The sequence below is a fragment of the Clytia hemisphaerica genome, unplaced genomic scaffold (genome assembly GCF_902728285.1).
Source record: "Clytia hemisphaerica strain Z4C2 unplaced genomic scaffold, Clytia hemisphaerica genome assembly, whole genome shotgun sequence".
NCBI lineage: Eukaryota > Metazoa > Cnidaria > Hydrozoa > Leptothecata > Clytiidae > Clytia > Clytia hemisphaerica.
Genome location: NW_027104594.1, coordinates 2,248,028 through 2,267,116, shown reverse-complemented (window position 1 = coordinate 2,267,116; position 19,089 = coordinate 2,248,028). Strand labels below are relative to the sequence as shown.

The 19,089-nt window shown below is 34.2% G+C and overlaps 2 protein-coding genes and 1 long non-coding RNA gene across 3 annotated transcripts; all 3 read left to right on the top strand.

Annotated features, from left to right (window-relative positions):
* The first annotated feature begins 3,393 nt into the window (after window positions 1-3,393).
* Window positions 3,394-4,773, top strand: LOC136823822 (uncharacterized). Its single transcript, XR_010849070.1, has 2 exons — window positions 3,394-3,530; window positions 4,221-4,773. It is a non-coding gene; the product is annotated as an uncharacterized lncRNA (long non-coding RNA).
* A 4,210-nt stretch (window positions 4,774-8,983) lies between these two features.
* LOC136823819 (xaa-Arg dipeptidase-like) lies at window positions 8,984-11,878 on the top strand. The gene is made up of 4 exons (XM_067079991.1): window positions 8,984-9,391; window positions 9,774-9,983; window positions 10,249-10,518; window positions 11,469-11,878. The coding sequence occupies exons 1-4, from the start codon at window positions 9,064-9,066 to the stop codon at window positions 11,837-11,839; spliced, it is 1,179 nt and encodes a 392-aa protein (XP_066936092.1). The 5' UTR covers window positions 8,984-9,063; the 3' UTR covers window positions 11,840-11,878.
* A 212-nt stretch (window positions 11,879-12,090) lies between these two features.
* Window positions 12,091-18,906, top strand: LOC136823776 (serine/threonine-protein kinase Pink1, mitochondrial-like). The gene is made up of 12 exons (XM_067079945.1): window positions 12,091-12,313; window positions 12,463-12,540; window positions 12,681-12,772; window positions 14,257-14,382; window positions 15,812-15,880; window positions 16,028-16,070; window positions 16,255-16,712; window positions 16,953-17,007; window positions 17,128-17,221; window positions 17,665-17,832; window positions 18,244-18,301; window positions 18,459-18,906. Exons 1-12 carry the CDS (start codon window positions 12,142-12,144, stop codon window positions 18,528-18,530), a joined length of 1,485 nt encoding a protein of 494 aa, XP_066936046.1. The 5' UTR covers window positions 12,091-12,141; the 3' UTR covers window positions 18,531-18,906.
* The last annotated feature ends 183 nt before the right edge of the window (window positions 18,907-19,089 follow it).

The window sequence follows — 19,089 nt, the reverse complement described above, 5'->3', positions numbered from 1 at the left end:
CCATCTGCAAAAATTCAAGGGCCGTTCAGGCCGTCAAACAAAAAGAAAAGACATAAACATTGGGCCGTTTGTTTTGGTTTTCAAAACAAACGAAGCGATCAAACAGAAACATGGCGAGAAGTAATATTTGGCATGGAATGAAAAATCGATGTTTCTGAAAAACGTCAACAACCTTTAACCTACCCACCCATATACGTCAATTGACGTTCTTCTAACCTAAAATCGATTTGTGACTGACCCCTTAACGATCGATGACGAATCGATTAACGATCGATGACAAATCGATTAACGATCGATGATGAATCGATATACTCGGTTGAAAATAGGGATTTATGTTAGAAACAGATCATGCTGATTACCCTCTTAAAATGTGCCATAGGTTATAAAAACTTGAAAAAACATCAATTTTTAGGGTAGGAACCATTTAAAAATCTAAAAATGAGGTTATAAAAAGTTATGCCTGCTAAAAAATGATGATTTTGTGATTTTCCCTCTAAAAACACATGTTGAGTATATTAAGCTCTTACAATCATTTCCCTATCCAAATCTTTATACTTTGATCAATACTTTCAAAAAGACCATACATAGTTGAGTAAATCAGACTTTTTGTCATAGGATAGCAGTATTTTTTCAAGAGCTCAGTAAGTACATGATGTATGAAGAAAATGGTACTCAATAAAAACATGACATTCTTGAGCAAACAAATCCAAATAACTTTAAAAAGTTTATAAAGAAGTCAAGGTAATTAAACTTGAATAGGCTGATAAAGTCAAGGAGCAGAAAACTGAAGCCTTTACTGAAAAAGTAAAGGCAAGTTTGAGTGAAGAGTCAAAAAAGTACTCATTATTGGAGACTTATCTCAGGCTCATATAACCCAGAAGAAGAAATTACTTCAGAAGTACGTAGAAACAAACTGGGATGATAAACTTAAGAACAAAAGGATGTATAATGAAGTGAAATATGCCAAAATTACATGCATGTCTCTCAAGCGAACAGCTGCAGTCTTTCATTTGAGAAAAGATTATCACAACCTCTCCACAGAAGAGTATGTTGAAAACTTGAGCTCTTACGTCAGTATTGCACGTTGTTGCTCTTAGACAACTATTGAAGATCTTAGAAATGTTATACATGGAATTGTGGGTAAGAGGGATGATAGTAAATCACTAACACTAAAACTCAACTCTCCTTTACAAGGTCAAGGAAACAGTACAGTCAAAAAACTTGTGATATTGGGGAGCAGTAAAGTCAAAAGACTTGTGATATTGGGGAGCATGTTATTGCCTTTTGGCATGAGGGTAATGAGACAAAATGACATTTAGGAGTAGTAGAAAAGGTTCAACCAGTAACAGTTACATACATGACAAGAACTGATAAAAGCAGACACAACTGGAAATTCCCTGAAAAAGTTGAAATAATTAAGACATCTGTCGACCAAGTATTGCGACTAAAATCAAAGTCCACTATCTTGGAACTGCAAGGGTAAGATGTTGTCAAAAATATTTCAATTTCAATTTATTAGGTTTAAAATCTAATAGCAAAGGAAGTACCCTTCAAACTCTGTAAAATATCTTTTGGATGAAATCCTTTTACGCTATAGTCTATACAACATGTGTTCAGTATAAGGTTTGAGAGGTTGACGGACTTTCTATCTTCGACTGTTCTCGATTAAAAGAGCAACGAAATTTCTTATTTGTAAAAGAGCTCCTTTATCCTTGGTTTTATAGTTTTTAAATTTTTAAAATGATCCTGTAGATTCAAAATGTATGATATCAGTAGAAAATAAGCACTTATGTTTATTTCATGTAGGTCTTCCAAAAAATATAATGAAAGTATGAATTAATTACGAAAGTATCAATTTTTTAAGACATTACACAATTACACTAAAAAAGCCGCTTTCAAGAGCAATGTAATGTACTCTACAACCTTATCACTTCATTTTTGATGCATAGTCATGATGTTTTTCTTAATCTACATTAAATTACCTTTCAAATGAGGGGTAACTTGATAGGTTTTTGAGAAGTCTTTTTTTGGCAACCTTGCAGTGAGATTCCGAGGTGGGCGTGGCCTTAAAGGCCCCGGTAGGGAAGTCAAAAAGGGTTTCTACCGAATTTGTTCTGCTTTTTCTGAAATTATACATGTTTTGGCACATTTTGAAGGGGTAATCAGTTTATGATTCCAAAAATCCATTTTTAACATAGATCCCTATTGAAAAACTAGCGCGATAATGGATCAACGAAGGATCGATACGCAAGACTTTTTAATGGCTGAATCTTCCATTGATCTCCCATCCGGATCGTTAAGTAATCCATCGATCACATATCGATCTGTCATCGAGCCGTCCCGATGATCGATCCTATCGAGCGCGGACGTCTGGATTAGACTTAGACCAAGGTTACGGTAATGACTTGCTCTCACTCGTTTGGTTTCCGTAATAAAAAGAAAGTCAGTATTGTGAACTCGAACATGCTTTAAATTGTTTAAATGGAGGTATTTCCACTAACTGGCTGACTGGAGGAAGATCGAAAGATCCAAAGTAAAGATTCCTCAGCTCAGGTGAGGTCGCCAGAGTGTGCAGCAACCAAGTTCAATGACCACTATATACCACAGCAAAAAAAACTGAAAAATATTATTATCAGTAAGCCTGAGAAAGAAGAAACATTTGGTCCAGAAAATCAACCTTCTGGTGTTGGGTAAGATTGTTGAAATGAATGATAAAGGTAAGAAATCCCAGTGAAAAAAGCACGTGGTTGCCATCTGCTTTTCTTCGCAAGTCGCAAGTTATTATCCGATAAATCCAGATTTACCCGATTTATTTTATCGGGCTAAAAATCTGCCCGCCCGTTTACGCCCCGGCTACGGCCTAATAAAGATGTCACGTGACCATGATGTTGTTCGTATTACGTCATTTTTCGAACATTCTTACGGCAGCGAGACCTTGGGAGGATGAGAAGTGGTCCAGACGACATCTTTGAAATATCGATGCAGGAACCATACAAAACGCGCAAGTTTCTTCAAAAACGAAAGTCTTTTTTTCCAAAGATTCCATGCTTTGTATATTGGTAAATCTGGTAATAAATAGATTTTTTGATTGTTAGTTTTTATATTGACTTTCTCTAGGGATTCTTTAATATGAAGCTTGACCTTGAAAGGCTGGTTTTAAGTACCTCTAGAGATTTTAAACCTAAAACCATTTTTCATTTCGTCCAGTTCAGTCTGGTTCTATGTTTTGTTTATTTCGTTATTTATATGTATTATTTTTTATTTCATACTAGCTGTTGTTTGGGCCTTGTCTGAGACGGCTCTGCTGCAATTAGATTTTTTAATAGAATCAGAAATTGGGGGCAGAGCTGATATAATAATAGGTTGAAGATATTTTAAATTATGTTAAAAATTTTACCGTCAACACTGGACTGCTCTAACTTGGCTTGGGATGGCAATTCAGCCACCATTCATTACAGTCAAGTATCAATATTTGAGGTATTACGAAAATCGCTACTTTTTGCCGTAATCGCTTTCGTTTTTAACATAAGGTCAGTTAGGAACATTTGGCGAGTTCCTGTACGCGGCCGCAATAAAAAAAATCATAACATCACTCATTAAAAAACGGCGTTCGTGTCTCTTCGCACTTTTTTTAGCCTAGACGATGTAGCAAACATAGTAAGTATAAGCACACTGTGCTTTTAATTGGCTGAAATTTTTTTTTGCGTCGGAAAAACTTTTTCAAACTTTCAGCGATGATTGACCAAACTGTTACAATGAAAATTATCCAGCGCATTTTTTATCTTCTTACCTTCTTCATTTTCAATGAAGCACTCAAAGTTTACTGAAGGTAAGCACATAAGATATTCTTATAATTAATGATACTCATTGAAACACACTTCGTTGTGCACTGCGGTGGAGTGCATGACGTAACTCGCGCGGCAACTAACTCGCCTTCTGTTGGAAGATCATATTGGGCGTTTTGGCGTTACCACCCATTGAAGCAGCGGGCGCCTCTGTCTTTCCGCAACTCTTTCCACCATTTTAGATGGTCTTAACAATAGATCCAAAAGGGCGCCATAATATTGGAAGATGATTTGTTTTGGTCTCCGGCTTTGGGAAGTAGCAATGTTTTTGGTTGTTTTCAATGGGAAATGGTAAGAAACTTAAGTTTACAAGTCTCATTTAGTTTTTGCTGGTTTATAGAATGGCAGGATCCTGGATGGTTTCCCTAACTGAAGGTCTTAGCAACGGGTACCCTGGGCATAGTTACGGGGCATTGAGAAAAAATCCTAACATAGAATTTCAAAAAGATTCACGCTATCACATTCTACATTACAAAATACACCTGTTCTATGTTGGGTTTTTTTCTCGGTGTTTTGTAGGCTTAATTATCGTCATGCAAAGTAAATGAAACCCCCTGGAAATCTTTAGGTTTTGATAAGCAAAATACTTACATACTATTGTTTACTTTTCAGGTATTTATCCAATCAGAATTCACGCTCAGAAACTTTCAACCAATCAAAGTTCAACCGTGACGCGGGAGATGATCCAATCCGAATCCCGAAGCTAAAGACTTACAGCCAATCAGAATTTGTTAGCGAGCAGTATTCATCCAATTGGAATCGCGTAACGCGAAAGTGAAAGAAGGCGGAAATATATTCTTTTTTCGACGTGATTTGCATATATTAGAACAGAAAGAAACGCCAATTTGTCAATAATTTGTTTAAAACCACCTTATTTTTTGTTGAGTATCGCCTAAATTTATCGAAAAAATATGCTTTTCAACATTAATCTTAAAATCTCTTTTATTGTTAAGTATCCCCGGGGCGCTCGACGCCGAAAGAAAAATAAGCGGGCGGAACCGCCCTCGTAGTTTAATTGAAAAACCCTGGAGAAAACCTTTTCCGTACATATAATGTAGCTAAGGAATTTTAAAACACGGCATCTAAAGTGAAACAAGATGGCGGAGAAGTAGTGATTGGAGGTTTTTGTAATTAGACAGCATGACAAAGGTTTGTTATATTTTAGCATAACAAAGACAAACTCAGGAGGTGAGGTAAATTGCGTTTTGACTGCTTTTAACTGTTTTTCTAATAAAGAATATCTTTAAACTTGACTTCACTGCCATTTCACCGAATCTCCAAAGTCATTTGAGCTGAGTTAATGGGGGGTTTGTACTTTTACGGTGTGACGGGATTGGCTCTTTTTAAGTACGGTATTACGGGATTTGACGAAAAAAAGACTGGAAAACGGTATTTTAAAATCAGATGGTGACGGTATTTGGCCTTATTTTTTGTCATTTTGCCGGTATTTGAACCTGTACCAACCGATGTGACGTGTTTATTATTTTTTTCAATTTTCGGGATTCCGGGATTCAGCAAAAACTTTGATTTGATGGGAAAACGGTATTTCGAACCCCCACAACCCCCCCCCCCCCTTTAGGGACGGCGTATTAAGAAATATATACATGATTTCTCTTTGGCACAGAGTAGGCTTTTAAATCGAAATATGAAAAAAATCCGTAGTGGAGCACGGATGTCTGACAGGTACAACAAAATGCCTCGAAAATGTCAATATGAAAATTGCGTAATCAGAGAACGTATGTCTCCCTCATTATAAAAAGGCCGAGACAAACTTTCAATAATTGGATTGTAACATTGAGTAAGTCTCTTTTGTTAAGTCACCAGGGGGTAAATAAAACAGACCTTGATACATTTATCGTTTGTTTCAACTTGACGATTCGTTTAAAACTCAGCCTCCTATATATTTGAGGTAGGTAAAATATGTACAAAGAAATTCATACTTTTCCAACCCGGCGAATCTTTAAAAAAGAAGCGAACAATAAAATATAATTACCCTTTCCAAATAAACATCTTCGGTGGCGAGCGTAGTCTACTCTGACGTAATTGTAAAATTTATGTGATGGGAGTTTGACATAAGCTTGTACTCTCTGTGTATTTACATTCGTTGTAATGTAATGTTGTTTGGGGAATTATTAAGTTCTCTGGAATTTTGATTGCATTTATTCAGGTTGATTTTTTATGACTTTTTATGGTATTTTTTCTAACGAGTTTGATTACTCTGTTCTCACACTCATGTCTTTTTTTTGCGTCCTTTTCCGTGATTACTTTTATTTATATCTTTAAAGACAGGTAAGAAGGCATATTGATGTAACTGTCTGAAACCAAGAAGATTAAATTAGTGGCAAAACGATAGAGCGTTTGATGTCACTCGCGCGGCAAGTTACACACTCGTTATTTGGTAATCCCATCGGGCCACGTGCGTTTGGTTTGGGAACGCAAAACACGAATGCGAACTACCCATGTCTAAACTTTTCAATATATCTCCAGAACTAACAAATTTTTTGAAATTCTGTAAAAAGGTCCAAGTTCCTGAATAGTTTTACTATGTTCTGTGAAAAAATCATAACAATCAGTCAAATACTCGTTCATCTATTTAAGATTGAAGACAAAAATTTGCGAAGGAAAATAAACCTTGAGCACAAAAAATGCTTTTTTAAACACTTTTTTCCACCAAAAAACAAATAACTTTTATAGACTTACCTTCCCCAAACATTGAAAAAGCCTCTACTAATTAAAGTAATTTATGAGATAAGATAAGATAAAACCTTAAAATCAACCAGAATTTACAACCTTTGGATGACCAAAGCAAAAGACATGCTTTTCTCGCCGCCATCTTGTTTTAGAATGAGAATTATTTTAGGTTCCAGTTCCCAGGGTCTTTTTTTCATCCAATCAGATCGCGCGATTTCACTTTCACTTTCTCTAGTCCAATAAGACTGCGGGATTTGAGTCACGTGACATCTCCATTGAAAAACCTGTGCGAAATAAAATAGAAATACAGGGGGTCACACTACTGGCTACAGGAACTGAAAGCAAACAATTAATGCCAATATTTTTGGAGGGACTATCTATTTAAAAGATATGGACAAAAAAGGGCTTTTTTGGGTGATAATTAAGATTTTACTTAGAAACTTTAATTCTCTTACCCCCATCTCGGGCCCCCCTGATATGAGCAAAGGAACCATGTTGGCCACCCCTACTGAAAATTTCAGATCAAAACAAACAAGGAATTAATTCCTGTAACTCAATGAAAATTGGAAAGAGCTGGTTTTTGACTGTTTCTGATCTTAAAGTGCTATTTTTTGGTAAAAGCTATGTAATTTATGTTTGGATTTCTAGAAAGCTTACCCATTCATTGTCAATATATTTTTTATTTGAAAGTAATCTCTTCATGGAATAAAACGATACAGTCAAATCTTGTAGGGTCATTTTTCAAAAAAATTTTGCCAAAATCGATTTTCGCATTTCGCTATTTTACCCTACGCAAACGCACATGGGGTGATAGGCTAATAGGCGGTGGGCGTTATCTAATTCTCCAATCGGCGTCCAGTCATTTTGAATGAAAACAAAAAAGTTAAAAAGGGCGCGCTATCAGTGAAAGTTATCGTGACATGTTATGACAGAAAGTATGATTGATAAACTTGGTGGAGTCATCAAAACAAATTTGTTGTCAAAGAGATTTAACAGTAAGTGAAAATACAGGCCAGATATCAACAGTCCCATGTTTCAACCAATCGTCCCAATGTAGAGCAGTTGACAGTATGCTTTGGGGAAGGTTTTATCCCTCTTGAAAAAAATTTTTGCCTGCGCGCAATAAATTTATTGAGAATTTGCATGCAAAATTTAGGACCAACTTACGGTAGTATTTATTTCCGCTTTGACGCGCCATAGCATTGCATTGTTGAAATGGGAAAGAGGAAACAAACAAACCTGTTTCTGTTTGCAATTCAGACAGTTTTTTTTTAGCGTTCCTTATAGTTAGTCACACTATCATCCCGCAAAAATACGTATCAAAGATTAATGCTACGAAAGCGACTTATCTTTTGCTTGACTCAAAAGCAAAAAATGTGCGGCAAAAACATCTAAAGCGATTCATAAAAAACTAAACCGATGCTTTTTAATGAAATTAACTTTTTGAAAAACTATGAAAAATTACCTAAATTTTGAGCCATAGATGAAAAAATTTCAACCGAGCCAACGTTGAAAACTAATTTGAAGAAAAACTTCCCAAGAAAAAGATTTACTAGGGAGACGGAACCCACCTAGATCTGTGTACTGCCAGATAGACTATACCCGGAGGTTTTACCGGGCCACAAATACTGACCCATTTACATGTACGAAATTATTTTCTCTTTGGCGTGCAGTCAAGGCCTAAAGAAGCGAAGCGTTGTCTCAGGAATTGAATGACAAAATATGGTTAGTTGATATTGGCTCCTGCACATTTTAGCAATAAGTCATTTTGTCTCATTTCAAGTTTTAATTAATTGTTTCGGATCTTGAACTTGATTCAGGTTGTTGTTGCAAATGCATCCTGTAGATAACTGATGTTGTTTTTTCTGAAAGCTTGTTTTCCTAGTGTGACTAACTGCCATTAAGATTAAGTATTTAGCCCCCATGTTAAATGATGAGATTTCAGCTCCCCTCGAGTACATTATGTCCCCCCAAATATTTTAAACATCTTTAGCCCCCACCTTTTTGGGGCTTTTTGGAGGGAGTAACCCCCCCCCCCAACTAGCATGGGGCTGAGCTGACACTATGGATAATAACACATTCCTGCAAACCTATAGGAAAGAGATCATTTTGGGGTTACCACCCTTGAAGTATTGGGCAAACTTGAGTTTACAAATGTCATTTAGTTTTTGCTGGCTGATAGAATGGCAGGGTCCTGGATGGCTTCACTAACTGACTTTGTATTGGCATAACAAGAAAAGAACAAAATAAATATGAAAATTAAAAATAATGATCATTTTATTTTTCAATAACCTGAAAGAAGCTACAGTATTTTATTGTGAAGTTTTCTTTATTAAAATATTTGATAGAGACAGTGTTCAGTCTTTCTCAAATGAAAAGAGCCTGCTGCTCATCCTCTAGTGAAAAGAATTTCTTATAGAGGCTGTATAATACTTGTTAGTTTCCTTTTCCCAAAAAGTATAGCATTTCTCATCACAAATATATTGCTGATTGAATATGTTTTGGTCAACACGATCCAGGTAAATCAATGAATCTGGAAGATGTAAAACGATTTACTTGTGACTTGATTGAGTCAAAAAAAGACAATCTTAAGAATCTAAGCTATGAAATATGGAATAATCCAGAGACAGCCTTTGAGGAGTTTAAGTGTCATGAAATAATAACACTTTTTCTTGAAAAATCTGGTTTTCATGTGCAAAAGAAACATCCTTTAACTACATCGTTCATAGCTGAATCAATAATTGGTAAGAGTGGACCGGTTGTTGGCATTTGTTGTGAATATGATGCACTGCCTGGAATAGGACATGGTTGTGGTCACAATTTGATCGCAGAATGTGCAGTTGGCGCTGGATTAGGTGAGGAGTTATGTTTTTTGATCATTTAAAGTCAGATTTAGTGTGTAATTGTCGAATGATATGGCTTTGCCAGGGGAAGGTTTCACTTGGCAAGTGAAATGCCATGTATGGGAATTGAACCTTGGTCACCTATACAGGAATTGTTTGATAACCCCTATACCACAGCAGCTACATGTTAATAAAAGTTAAAATGGTTGAAATAAGAAATATCTTTTCTCAATGTACCTAAATTTCTGTCATGTTTATAGCTCTCAAAGTATTTCTATGAATGATGATAAATGTATGAGATTTTGTTGAGTTGTTGTCTAAAAATTTGTGTTTAGTCTACTATTTGCTTAAATTAAACTAAAGAACAATAAGAAAAAAACAACATTTTTTGTAGCTGTAAAAGAAGCAATCCGGAAGTATGGACTTGCTGGAAAAGTTATCATTTTCGGAACTCCAGCTGAAGAAGCTGGAGGAGGAAAAGTGGAGATGTTGAAAGCGCAAGTTTTTGAGGGATGTGATGTCTGTATTATGGCTCATCCAGCACTATATGATTTGCCAGATCCCATAATGGTTGCTGTCTCACAGTTTAAAATAGCTTTCAAAGGTTTGAAATGCTAAATTAGATTTTGATCTATCTGGGGTTGCCTGCACTAGATATTATTTTCTGTTTTTTTTTTAATGGTCGGTAAATCCAAACAACGGTGCAAAAAGAGTTAGCTTTCTTAGCACAATTTGCTTATGCTATGTTTTCATTCTAAATGATACCATCATCATTCAATTCTTTGAAATGCTTACATTTTCTATCATTACTAATTTGACCATATTTTAAATTAGCATCAAATATTTCAAAATATTGATTTTACTCACAGGAAAACCAGCTCATGCTGCAGCTGCTCCATGGGAAGGGCAAAATGCTTTAGATGCTGCCGTACAATGTTATTGTAACATCAGCATGCTTCGACAACAAATCAAACCCACATCTCGTGTTCATGCTATTATTTCTAAGGGAGGAACTGTTCCAAACATAATACCGGAGCTGGCAGAGCTTTTCATTTTTGTGCGTTCGGTAACTGATAAAGAAATGTGGGACCTGAAAGAAAGAGTCGTGTCATGTGGAAATGGTGCTGCAACCTCTACAGGTCAGTCATAAAAAAAAATTTACAACTTTTCTGGTTTTTCCTTATGCACATTTTGAAGATATTCTCTGGTGTCTACCCTGAAGCTACAAATTAATTTTAAGTACACTGTATGCACCCCAAAATGTTGGTGAACCCCAAAATGTAGATTTTTGGTTTGACGTCCACTAAAATTTATTCAGTGTGTTTACAGCCGGAAAACTTTGGAAATGGATAGCCTATGAGTATATAAATATATCTAAATCAAATTCATCGCTTATTTTGATAATTTTATTACGAAACCAGAGATGTTTTTCCAAAGTGACGTCTGACTTTTCAATCAAATTTTCAATCAATTGAGAATTGGTACACCGAGACTAAAAGATAAGTTCCACAAACTAGGGTCGATTTTTAAGCCCTGTCTATCCTGAACATGGTGTCAAAATTTTATGTCGGTAGCTGAAACCCTAATAAAAGAATTTTGAAGCAAATCTTGACAAAACTGACGTAAAGATACATTTTGATGTAATTTTTCTGCTTTTTCCTGAAAACACACAAAAGTACACCTATATTTTGGGATGCAGTAGAAAAGAAATTTAGATTTTTAACAACTTTCTGGATCATCTCCCTTATTTTTAAAATTTCAGTCGATTCTATATCGTATTAGGTCTTATCATACAAGAAATCAACAAGATTTGTAGATTTCACCTGAAGCTATACAGAAAAAGGCTCACCTACATTTGGGGTGCAGTAACTTTAAAAAATGAAAGTTCGGGCTTGAATAATTTTTATCCAAAATTGTTTAAAATGGAATTATGCACTAGGAAAGATTCTTTAGGTGACAAATCAATGCCATTTTTCATTTGGCTCATTTTTGTATTCCAAATGATTATTTGAGGCGTCAGAAAACAAAATTAATCAATGTTTTGGGGTGCAGATAGCGTAAACTATTATTTGTTTTTCTTTCCATTTAGGCTGTACATTAGAGATCACAGAAGTTGCGGAATACAACGCTTTAAAAACTAATGAAACATTGATGAATCTATTTATAAAGAATTCTGAAAATTTAGGTGTAGACTTCAACTACACAGGTTCAAAACAAGGTGGTTCCACTGACATGGGGAATGTTTCAGTAGCATTACCTTCAATTCATCCAAAATTTAAAGTTGACTCAAAAACGAATATCCACACAGCTGGTTTTACAGATGCTGCTATTCTTGATGAAAACCAAATACCTACGCTTAGGGTTGCTAAAAGTCTAGCTATGACTGCCATCGATGTTCTTGCATCAGATTCACATATATTAGAACAAATTAAAAAAGATTTTATTGATGAGGATAAATGAATGAATTATTTTAACAACAATTAACGCACCATACCTGAATCTCGGCTTTGTCTACTTTTTCTCTTGTTTTGTGTTTTTTGTTTGTTTTAATATTTTGCCCATTATAATAATCAGCTGATATTGTTTGTGGTTTTTATTCGTTTGCGATGGTATTTGGATTAAAAAAACTCAAATGATTGATTTTAGTAAAAACAATAATTCAAATGTTCAAATTCAAACTCAAATTTAAATGTGAAATTCTCTTATTTAGCAAAAAAACGTATTGAAAAATATAAAAAATGATTATCAAACCAAATGAGTAGATGAGTGTTGCAAGGGTTGGCCGAGCCCTTTGGCGTGGGGTTCAACAGGTCATCAAAGCTGGTCCCAAATCTGAACTCACTGGAATTCAGAAGGTCCAACATCAACGTCAATATTTTTGGGAAAATGTTGCTAAGACATTTCCTACTGAAAACTTAGCTGCAAATGCTAGAGGTAATTTTAGTTTGTTCAAAAGGAGCTTGATATTTTTGAAATGTTCATACAAACAACGAATTTCATTTTATTTACAACTTCAAATATGGCACCCAAATAATAAATCAAAGAACTAGTGTCATTTAAATTCCTACAAATTTTATTTTCAGCTCAAGCATTGAAGACATTTCTAAGAAAGAGTGGTCAACGTATAGCATTAGCATCATTTGTTGGATTCAAGCTGGCTGGTGAGTTATAACTGTTTAAAATTTTTATGTTGCATTTTCAATTTAAAATTTCTAAAAACCCTTTAGATAACTTTTAAAAGTATTTAAGCCAAAGTATACCAAAGTGTTTCAAGGTTTACCAATTTCTTTTGCAATTTTAGACCATGTTGAAACTGTGCCTTCAGATGGGATGCCTGATTTGTCATTTCTGTTCCAAGCTTTTCAAGGTGGATTCCAAGTTTCTAAAGAGACTGTAAGTGTTTTTATTTATATGTTGATTCTTTTCTCTTCTCGTAAAGACAACGTCAATTAAATCACTTTTAATTGAATCTGTCTGTCATAAATAAGAAAATGCAAAGCCAAATAATTTTAGCCAGGATATCATAAGGAATTTCAAGGCTGAAATTCTCTGAAAAAATAAGGAATATCCAGGCTTTGAGCTAAGTTAACCTTTACCACGCCTTCTCTCTGGGAACTTCACCTCGTGCACGCCTTGTCTTTTTGGGAAAAATGACAGTTTTACGCTTTCCGTCATAACTTTTGATCTACTAAACCGATTCAAAAAAATAAGCCCATTCTGGAAAGCCCAACTATCCTGCTTTCTAAAAATGTTAAAATAAAGGATTTTCCTTTATCAATGGTGACACAGTATTCTTCTGCCTTAGAGTTGAAAAAAATTCAAAACGCAATTTGTCATATTTTTCAAAATTTTAAGTTTCGGTTAAAAAAAAAGTGGGGAGAACATTTGCGATACCATAATTTTCTGGCTTATTGTTTCCACCATTATAACTACAACTGCTAGCCAAAAAATCACAATCATACCTTTACTAGAAAAGGCAGAATTCATTTTTAGAAAACCTTGGTTTTCGAGAAAATTTCCACGTAAATCAGAGGCACGTAAGGCAGAGGCTCCTTGAGGTAATTTTTATGGGAAGTATCACTAAAAACAGCTAAAAATGACTTTCCTATCATCAACCAGCATGAAAGCAATAGAAATAACATAGTATATACACTTTGAAACTCTTTGCAGCCTTATCAGAAGCCTTAACTTGGGTTTCGGTGACGGTCGATGACGGCCGACAAGCCTCCAGTCCTCACCCTTAATGTACCGTCATACTAAAGAATAAGGAGGCAGAAACTTACCTCAAACACTGACTAAACTACAAACAAGCAATACATAACATTTCCAACCAATAAAACAAACCATTTTCCACTAAATAAACATAAAAATTTAGTCACAGCAGTCAATAAGCTCATAATTTCCAAAAGAATATTTTGCCTGATTTTCCAGTTTGTTTTGACAGTTAAAATCGAAAGTAGGTGGTTTCAAACTATTGAAAATAGTTTGTTTACATTTTCTCTCCGTCATATAAGACATTTCCCAGGATTTAAAGGCGTCTTTAAGGCGGTAGGGCGGCTTTTCTTAACACCCCATGAAAAACGTATATTTACGGCCTCGGCTATATATTAAAACGTAAATTTACGGCCTCGGCGTGGTAAAGGTTAAGCTTCTTATAAAAGAAAGTGTGAATATCATATTAAAAATCCATTTTCCTTCAAAAATACAGGAAATGAACTTTCTCTAAATACCAAAGAATATTTTCCTTTGAAAATACAGATGAATAGAAATATCTTGGGAAATTGCCTCTGAACAGGACAATGTAGTAAATCACCAAGGGTCAGTAATTCTTACTATACATATATTAGTTTTTAATTAATGCACTTTTGCCACTCTAGAATAATGAGCAATCCTCAAGTACTGAAGATTATCCTTCCCAGATTACTGAATATGAAATCAAAGAAAGACTTGGAAAACCGTCTTCTTGTGGAGCTGTGTATAATGCAACACATAATGAAAAAGAGGTTTTTAAAAAAAGAATTTATTTATTTCTTAAATCTTACTTTTTGGACCTACCTCGGAGGTCCTATAAAATAACCGATGTCCGTCTGTCCGTTCATCTGTCCGTTTGTTTGTCCGTCTGTTACCAGCTTTTCTCAGGATCGGCTCATTAGTTTTTTCAGATTTTTGGCACAGTGATGCAAAATGGCAATGCCCAAAATGTGACGGAGCCCGATTTCCGAAAAATATGCCGGAAAAACTGTTTTTTTTTGGCATTTTCTCGAGATTTTATCATTAGTTTTTCTGATTTTTTGCTCAAAGATGCGTATTAACAATGCCCAAAACATGGCTGAGTCCAATTTTTGAGAAAATTTTTTTCCGGCCGAAAATCATTGGACTCTTTCCTTATAATTGGTTGTTTTTTCATTCAAAAACATTATTAATAGCAATGCCCACCATCAAGCATGTTTCAATTTTCACTAAAATTGATTTTGAAGCGGGAACTATTTCAAAATCACCGGAACAACCTATTTTCGCCGGAAAGACAGTATTTCTTGAATTTCTCGAGCTGTACTTTATATATTTTTATGAAATTTTGCACACTGATGCAATACCTAAAATGTGACGGAGCCTGATTTTCGAAAAACATTTTTTTCCGGCCGAAAATGCCGGAAATATGCCGTAAAAACTGTTTTTTTGACAATTCGAATTTTCATTCTTAGTTTTTTCTGATTTTTTGCTGAAAGATGCATATTCGCAATGCTCAAAACATGACCGAGTTCCGATTTTTGAGAAACATTTTTTTCCGGCCAAAAATGCCGGAAATTTCCGTTTTTGCAGATTTTCAGTGGATTTTTTTGTTTTATGCCTTTGTTTTTTTCAAACAAAAACATAATTTTCAATGAAACTGATTTTGGTACAGGAACTTTCTAAAAATAGCCAGAACAGCCGAGAATCGCTGGCTTTCTTGAATTTCTCGAGTTGTTCTTGTATTATTCTGCATTTTCATACTATTGTTGTCATTTTTCGATTGTCATATTACATCAATCTTCAGGTAGGTCCATTCAGCATGTAGCTTGTTAAATTATATTTTAAAACATGAATACTTTTTATCACTACCAGAACAATCAAAATTTCCTGCCGCAAGTTTATGGATCTGTTTTTGTTTCTACCGGCTATTCATGCTTCTGTTCAATTTGATAGGTTCATTTTCAATGTTTTCGAGCACTTTCTGAAAGTAATTTTTTTATTCAATTGCCATAACCTTTGATCTAAACTGAATTTAATAAGAGACTAATCAAAATTTAAGTTTATCTTCCTTCTTTCCAATGGGTAAGAATCGGGTTTTTCAAAATTTTTAGACCTTGAAATAATTAAGTTTCAACAGAGAAACTTTTTTCTGGCGCACCCAGTATAATTATTATCTGCTTTTTTTTAATTTTATTTTAATAGGTAGCTGTAAAAATGATGTTTAATGTCAACACAAGGTCAGATTCTTCAGTAGATCATGTCATCATGAAAGTAAGAATACAATTTTTATTTAAATTTACATGTAGTAAAACAAAAAATGAGTATTTATTAGTAATAATCTTTGCATGTTATTAAGGTTTTCTATTCAAAATAAAGTTTTCAAAACTGATCTTAACAAAACTTTTCTAAATTTAACAGAGATTTCAAAGAGAATATCAAGTGCTGAATTCACCTAACAAAGGTCTGTACTCATTCAAACTACTCTATAAATGTCTTTCTGTTCCTTTTGATTGTTGTAATTAAGCATTTACCTCTTTGGAAATTGACAAAATTGCATTGATTGCGAAGGACAATAATATATATTTTATTAGAAATCTTCATTTTTTTATTCACATCATGTTAACATAACTTTTTTGCACTCTTAGATCTTCCTGAACACCCAAACATAATCAAGATGCTGAAAGTTTTTGTAGACAAAACCATTCAAATGGAAGATTCACTCCAAATGTACCCTTATATGATGCCCAAAAGCCTATTCCCTGATGGTATTGGAAGAAGCAAGACCATATATTTAGTCATGCCAAAATATTCTAATTCTTTACGTGGATATTTGAATGAAAATCCTAACTTACCGTTCAAAGCACGTCAGAACATGTTTTGTCAGCTCCTGGAGGGTGTTGCGCACCTGGAAAACAATAACATCAGTCATCGGGATATGAAAACTGACAATATCATGATCAAAGCATCATCAACAAGTGATCACGTTGAATTAGTCATCATAGATTTTGGTTCATGTTATGATGGTCGGGATACAAACATGAGACTTCCTTTCCAATCAGATTATGTTGATCGAGGAGGAAACCCTGCTTTGATGGCACCTGAGGTAAAATAGTTTTTGGACTTATTTCTGGAATCTAAATGTTTGAATCACTAAAAATAGGGAAAATAGAGAAATTTCATTTCTATGGTCATCAAAATAGGAGAGCTATTCCAAGAAAATGCGATGTAGTGTACCCCCTTCCTCTGAAATAGCCAATGAAGATAAGCAAAGTCTTTTTTCTGTATCATCCTTATTTTTGACTTGTCTTTAAATAATCTCAACTTGTAAGACTTTTTGTTTTAGATTCTGAGAGCAAAACCTGGAATGGATGTTTATTTGGACTATTCTAAAGCAGATGGTAATAAAAGTTATTTATCAGTTTTTCAAATAAGACCATGCAGTTAATTTGTACTTCTTTTTTTAATTTTCGTTTTTTAATATGCATTTCTAAACTTTTGATCTTTTACTTAAATATAAGCTTGGGCAGTTGGTTCAATTGCTTATGAGATATTTGGAATGAAGAATCCTTTGTACGTCAAGGACCCACTTGATAAACCCATACCTCCCCTAAGGTATTCACTCATTTTTATTTGACAAACTTTTATCTAGTTATATATATTTATGCAAAAGTTCATTTTTTACTGGTTGATATTATTGTCAAATTAAAAACAAAAATATCTTAATATAAACTTTAAATCCTTTGCTCAGAGCAATGGAGTCTTGGTGTGTTTATTTCTTAACAAGGTAAAATCTCTAGTGGTAATCCCTTGAACTGGTAACACCCCTTTTTGAAAATTTAAATGAAATATTAGGCAATGCAGACAAAAATTTTCTTTGTTGTATTGAATGTTGGGGGGGGGGGCTCCTTGATTAATAGGAATACCCCTTAAAATGCTGACCCACTCTTGGATAAAGAAAATCAAAAGACTCCTTCCCCTTATAACAATTACAGAAAATCACTGGAGGATCTATAAAGGTATGTTTTATAATGTGGGAAATCTGGCTTCATTTTCAGATCAGGAGACATTGTGACTGATTTTGTTGTTGGAAAACTTTTAACTGTGGATTGCAATGAACGATTCACTGCAAATGATGCAGCTAATCTTCTTTCCCTTTACAACAATGATTGCCCTATGGACTGGTTCTCTCCCTATCATGAACTATCTCCACTTGAGCTAAGCAGGTACACCTTTGTTACCCTTCATGAATTTTTGGTTTTATTTGTTTTTAACTTTTGTTTGAGCCAAATAAATCTAAAGAAATACCAGAATAAAAAATAACTTGATATTTTCTAGACGTTTTGTTGATTATTTTTATAAACTAGAGTTAATCCTGCTAAATTGATTATTGAAAATGTACCTTTAAAACTGGGTTAAATTTTGTGTTGATTTTTTTCGCGAATTGAGAATCCAAAATTCGCGCGACAAAATTTTGCAAATCTGCCTCTTTTTTATCCAATTTCTTTCATTTTCCTAGGGGTTTTGGCCAAAATTCGGATTTTTAATTTTTTCGCAAAATCGCGAAAATAAATCCACGCGAAATTTAATTCAGTTAAGTTATGTGTTATTTCTTGAATGAATTATTATTTACATAGATTTCTACTTGGAAAAGCATTTGAAACACACAGAAAACCATCAACTCCAAGCTCAAAGGTATGTCATTTTCCAATTTATGTGTAACAATGTGTCTATCAGTCCCCAAAATTATAAAGTGGTGATTAAGGTTGTAAAAAATATTGATTTGCTTACGATGATATTTTAAAGTGATCTTACACAAAAGCAATCTTTTGTAAAATTCTTATTCTTTTAGTTGTTTGAGACAATGGCTTCAAGAACATCCATTGAAGAAATCGTGAAATCGTTTGAATTGTTACATGTTTGATGTTTGGAACGATATATTTTGTATCTTTACTTACACTTTTAAAATCCAGGTCAAAAATTTTGGTTAAGTTTTTAAATCAAAAAACTAACTTTATTTTAGGATCCTTGAAATATTCTTCACAAGCCTACTTACTACCTGAACTATTTGTTTTTCATTTCAAAAATAAAAAATTCTAATGACCGAAGTAAGAAAACTTTCATTTGGTTTCCTTTTATCTGTTTATATGGAACTGATTGGTTGGTGTACTTCTTGTATTTTTAGATTGAGTCATTGTTTATTTTTTATGAACTTTTAATTTTCTGCATATTATTTTCTGTTTTTCTACCACTGGCTGGTAGAGATGTATTGTAAAAAAGAAAACTGATTCATGATTTTATGTTTGTGTCATTCCTTACCCTCCCTTGTTTTTTATTGAATCTTTAAAAATAAATTAGGAAAAAGGAGAACTATCACATAACCTGGTGTGGGCCTGCGTTCAATAATGGCTTCCTGCCAATTTTTAGACAACTGTTTTACATTTATATCGCTGAATCATGATAATTGATTACTGATGTGCATC

Coding starts and splice junctions, on each gene's coding strand:
- LOC136823776 (XM_067079945.1), top strand. CDS start 12,142: ATGAGTGTTGCAAGGGTTGGCCGAGCCCTTTGGCGTGGGGTTCAACAG. Junction 16,713..16,952: donor CTGCTTTGATGGCACCTGAG/GTAAAATAGTTT, acceptor TTTTTGTTTTAG/ATTCTGAGAGCAAAACCTGG. Junction 18,302..18,458: donor CATCAACTCCAAGCTCAAAG/GTATGTCATTTT, acceptor TTATTCTTTTAG/TTGTTTGAGACAATGGCTTC.
- LOC136823819 (XM_067079991.1), top strand. CDS start 9,064: ATGAATCTGGAAGATGTAAAACGATTTACTTGTGACTTGATTGAGTCA. Junction 9,392..9,773: donor TGCAGTTGGCGCTGGATTAG/GTGAGGAGTTAT, acceptor CATTTTTTGTAG/CTGTAAAAGAAGCAATCCGG. Junction 9,984..10,248: donor GTTTAAAATAGCTTTCAAAG/GTTTGAAATGCT, acceptor TTTTACTCACAG/GAAAACCAGCTCATGCTGCA.